This window comes from Dermacentor albipictus, chromosome 4 (genome assembly GCF_038994185.2).
Source record: "Dermacentor albipictus isolate Rhodes 1998 colony chromosome 4, USDA_Dalb.pri_finalv2, whole genome shotgun sequence".
NCBI classification, from domain to species: Eukaryota; Metazoa; Arthropoda; class Arachnida; order Ixodida; family Ixodidae; genus Dermacentor; species Dermacentor albipictus.
Window position 1 is genome coordinate 20,924,950 of NC_091824.1, and position 3,816 is coordinate 20,928,765.

The 3,816-nt window shown below is 53.5% G+C and overlaps 1 protein-coding gene across 1 annotated transcript; it reads right to left on the bottom strand.

The window, feature by feature from the left end:
* Nucleotides 1–756: 756 nt before the first annotated feature.
* Nucleotides 757–2,778, bottom strand: LOC139059503 (uncharacterized). The gene is made up of 2 exons (XM_070537927.1): nt 1,842–2,778; nt 757–1,259 (listed from the first exon to the last, which is right to left on the bottom strand). Exons 1-2 carry the CDS (start codon nt 2,776–2,778, stop codon nt 757–759), a joined length of 1,440 nt encoding a protein of 479 aa, XP_070394028.1.
* Nucleotides 2,779–3,816: the final 1,038 nt, after the last annotated feature.

Below are 3,816 nucleotides of genomic sequence, written 5' to 3' on the forward strand. Positions count from 1 at the left end.
AAGATTCAAAGGAGGCGGAAAGGAGATTAGTGCGAAATGCGTGCCAGTCAGTGTGAGTGGTTGAGTGCGATCGAGGGATGTGGGAAAGTGAAGCGGTAATATGAATGAGGAAATGGTCGCTGAGGAGCGTTTCAGCTGTGACCTGCCAGTGAAAGGAAAGGGAGCCCCGAGAGAAAGAGAGGTCGGGTGTCGTGGAGCGCTGTGAGACAGTGCCCGCTCGAGTAGGGGAGCCAGGGGTATTAAGAAGGGTGAGGTGGCGTTCCTGGGCAAGACAGTGGAGAAGGCGGCCGGGCTTGAGGGTCTGGGGGTAGCCCCAGAGCGTGTGAGGGGCGTTAATATCGCCCCCAAGGAGGAGATGGGTGTGGGTGGTGGCGGGAATAGAATGAAGGAACTTGCCCAAGGCAGCGAACAAAGAGGATGTGGCAGGGGGATTATAGAAAGACATAAAGGCGAGTGAGATGCGCGATGAAGGTTGGTAATACACAACACCAACTAAATATTTACGGAGGCTGGAGGGGATATCAAGTGGCTCGACGAGGACGTCGCTGCGTACATAAATGGACGCAAGCGGCGTGCCCGTCGTGGCATGGTAGGCGCGGTAACCTGGGACGGTGCGGGCCGTCCGAGTCTCCTGGATAAGGAGAAAATGGGGCAGGGAAGGGCGGGTGAGGAGATACTGGTGGAGGGGGGTCTTATTGTGGCGAAGGTTTCGACAGTTCCACTGCACAATCTCGAGGTCCTCTCCAGGCGCCATGTTTACGATAGATTAGAGGTAGAAGAGTTTGCGGGGACACATTCCTTCTTTTTGGCCGGGGGCAGTGACTCCTGGAGGGAGCCCAGCATAGAAGCGAATGATTCCAATTGCTTGGATTGGGTTTGGAGGGTGGTGAGGATCTGGACAATCGAAGTTTCGAGCTGAAGCAAGCGAGTGTGGTGTGCAGTGGTGGTGGTTTCTACCAGGTCAGCCAAAGGGGCGACCTGGGCGTTAGGGGACGGGGTGATGAGCGTGGCAAGGTGCTCATTTAGCTTGGTAAGCTGGGATGTAAGAGAGGACGTTGTTGTCTTTAGGGTTTGTGTGAATGCGTGGATTTGCTGTTGTAAATCTTGGGAGATGCGCTGTTGTTCGCGTTGGTGACGCTCAAGCATTGTGAGCCGGAGATCGAAGGAGCGGTTCTCGTCAGTCAGGGATGGCGAGGGTATAGTAGTGGAAGAAAGGGATGCTTGCACCGAGGGCCCTTTGACTGTAGCGGCGTAGGAGCCTGGAGGTGATGGAGCCTGACTTGACGGAGATGCATGATTAGCGAAGGAGGCGGAAGAAGGGGTGGGCTTCGTGGCCCTGCGCAAAGCTGTGCGACGGAGAAACGCGGCTCTGGCACACTCGCGTTGTTTAGCGAGGAGCAAGGGGCAGGTGGGGTCGAGAGAGGGATGTGTGTTTACCTGGCAATGAATGCACCATGGTTGGGCACACGCGTGAGCGGTAGGATCTGCGGGTAGGGGTACAGCACAGCGGCGGCACTTGGCCGGAACGTCGTGCTGAGGGCATTGGTGAGCACGGTGTCCCAGAGCAAGACAACGGGTGCATGTGGGGGGCTTAGGCTTATGAGGGCGGCATCGGAAAGCGACGCGTTTAAAATATACGAAGTGGGGTATGACGGTGCCAGCGAAGGTTATGAGCACTGATTCTGTGCTGCCCATCATACGAGCAGCGAGAATAGCAGTCGTGTATGATTCTAGGTCATGCATGAGCTGAGTAGGAGTAAAGTGACCACCAACGTTATGAATGACGCCGAGGCAGGAAATGGGAGGATTGGGGGCATATGTTTTGACGGTGATTGGCTTACCGTGGAGCTGAAGATGCGTGAGAGAAAGTAGGAGTTGGGCGGTGAGAGGGGAGTGTGTTTTCAGAAATACAAGGCTCTGAGCTGGCTTGGCCTGAAGGGTGATCTCTGCGCTGGTTTTGGAGGAGAGATGTGCGGCGGAGACGATGGCGGCAAGCAAGTCGTAAAGAGGCAGCTTGGGAGTGAGGGTACCGGGCGGAAGCTGTATCCCAACTGAGATGAGCTCGGTGCGAGGGCGGGCGGCGGAGGCAGGTTTGCGGCTGGTACTGACGGTGCTCCAGCCGCTTTCTAATGATGGCGTATTATGGTCGTTGTCTGGGGACGACGTGAAATCCATCTCCGCCGACGAGTCGTCAGCCGGATACACAGTGGTCAAGGAGGTAGGGGCGACAGAAACACATCTCGAAACATTGGGAATGACGTTGGCGGGCATAGAGTTTGCACTGTCCAGCACGGCAGAAGTGGTGGATCCGGTGGGAGCGGCTGCAACAAGCGCGTTCAGCTGCGATTCTGATGTCTGATTGCAGCACTTTACAACAGGCGCCAATGTGGCCGGAATAGACGCGGCGGCATCCGTGGCGGCGACTGTGAACGCTGCAGGTTGCGACATGTTTAGTGGTCCGAGACTCTTGGCGTCGCTGACAGCGTGGAACTTGGTCGTAGGAGACATTGAGGCGACGAACGCCGACTGCGACGCGGCGGTCGAGTCAGAGCTCTCAGCGTTGCTCACAGCGTTGAACGTGGCCGGAATATGCACGGTGGCGTGTGCGGAGTGCAGGAACGCAGCCGGTTGAGGCAGGGCTGCCGGCTTAGAATTAGTCACGTCGCTGGTAACATTCAGCGTTGACAGAGTAGGCTCAGTGGCACCGGCGGCGGTAGAAGAGGAGGCCAGCGGGGCATTGGTGGCTGTCGGCTGCCGGGTCTTCGTGAGACGCTGCATTTCAGAGGTGCAGGCGCGGCGAGTTAGGGTTAGCGCGGCGCCGCGCCGCTTCGTAGATTTGGAGGGGCCTGGAGGGCCAGCCTGGCGTCGGACCGGGAGTCGTATGGTGTCCACTTGTGGCGGAAGTCTTCGTGAAAAGATGAAGAGTAGACCCAGGGGCGGGCAAGGCCCTGGACCGGGCCAAGGACAGGTGAAAACGGAGCACGATATGCAGCCAGATAACCAGAGTGGCGCCACCTATCCGATCTCTCCAGCCATATGTTACACTTACACTCCAAAAGTCGGGATATTTTCGGCCTTGAGGACTTGGTTACTATGTTTGCCAACTTTGAATACCCAAATGTTTTGTAATTTAGGAGTGAGAAGGTTAAAAGCGTTCTGCAAAAGTGATAATGTGATATGTCATTGTTGTACTTGTTTGTTTTTCTGTGCTTTTTTTAGAACGATTTAACAATTTATTGTGATTTATTAGTTCACGTAAGTTCAAACCGTGTGATTTTTCTTGCCTATAATTTGGTCAATCTGTCGGAATATAACCTTATGCTTGAATACGGAACTAGGCCTTTCATAATTCTCCTTGATTTCTGCTCAGATCGCTGTAGTCAGTGATAGCCATTCAAGGATGACTATTTCGTTGCATATGCTCTTATTTACTGTGATTAGTGGCTCCCTCCATTGTAGTCTTCATTAAGAAACTTAAACGATCATCGCAGCGCAATGTCCACGGAATTGTCAATAAGCTCCTGAAGAATGCGCAGTAATAAAGTTGAATAATTGTGAAGTAAATTGGCAATAAGTTACTCATGCACGAATAACAAATTTTCGATGGAGCGCACGAGTGAAATGTGTTTTCGCCGGCAAGTTACACAGTGCTCAGCTGACTTAACTTGTCGAGTACCGACCAATTTACCTTAGACGTGATGGATGCAATAATTTGACAAAATCTCTTCTCGTCTAGTTACTGTAGGTCTGCAAGCGAGTTCTTGAATTTTCTCGATGCGGCTTCCATAGGTCAATTCTAATGCAACGCTTTCTTGC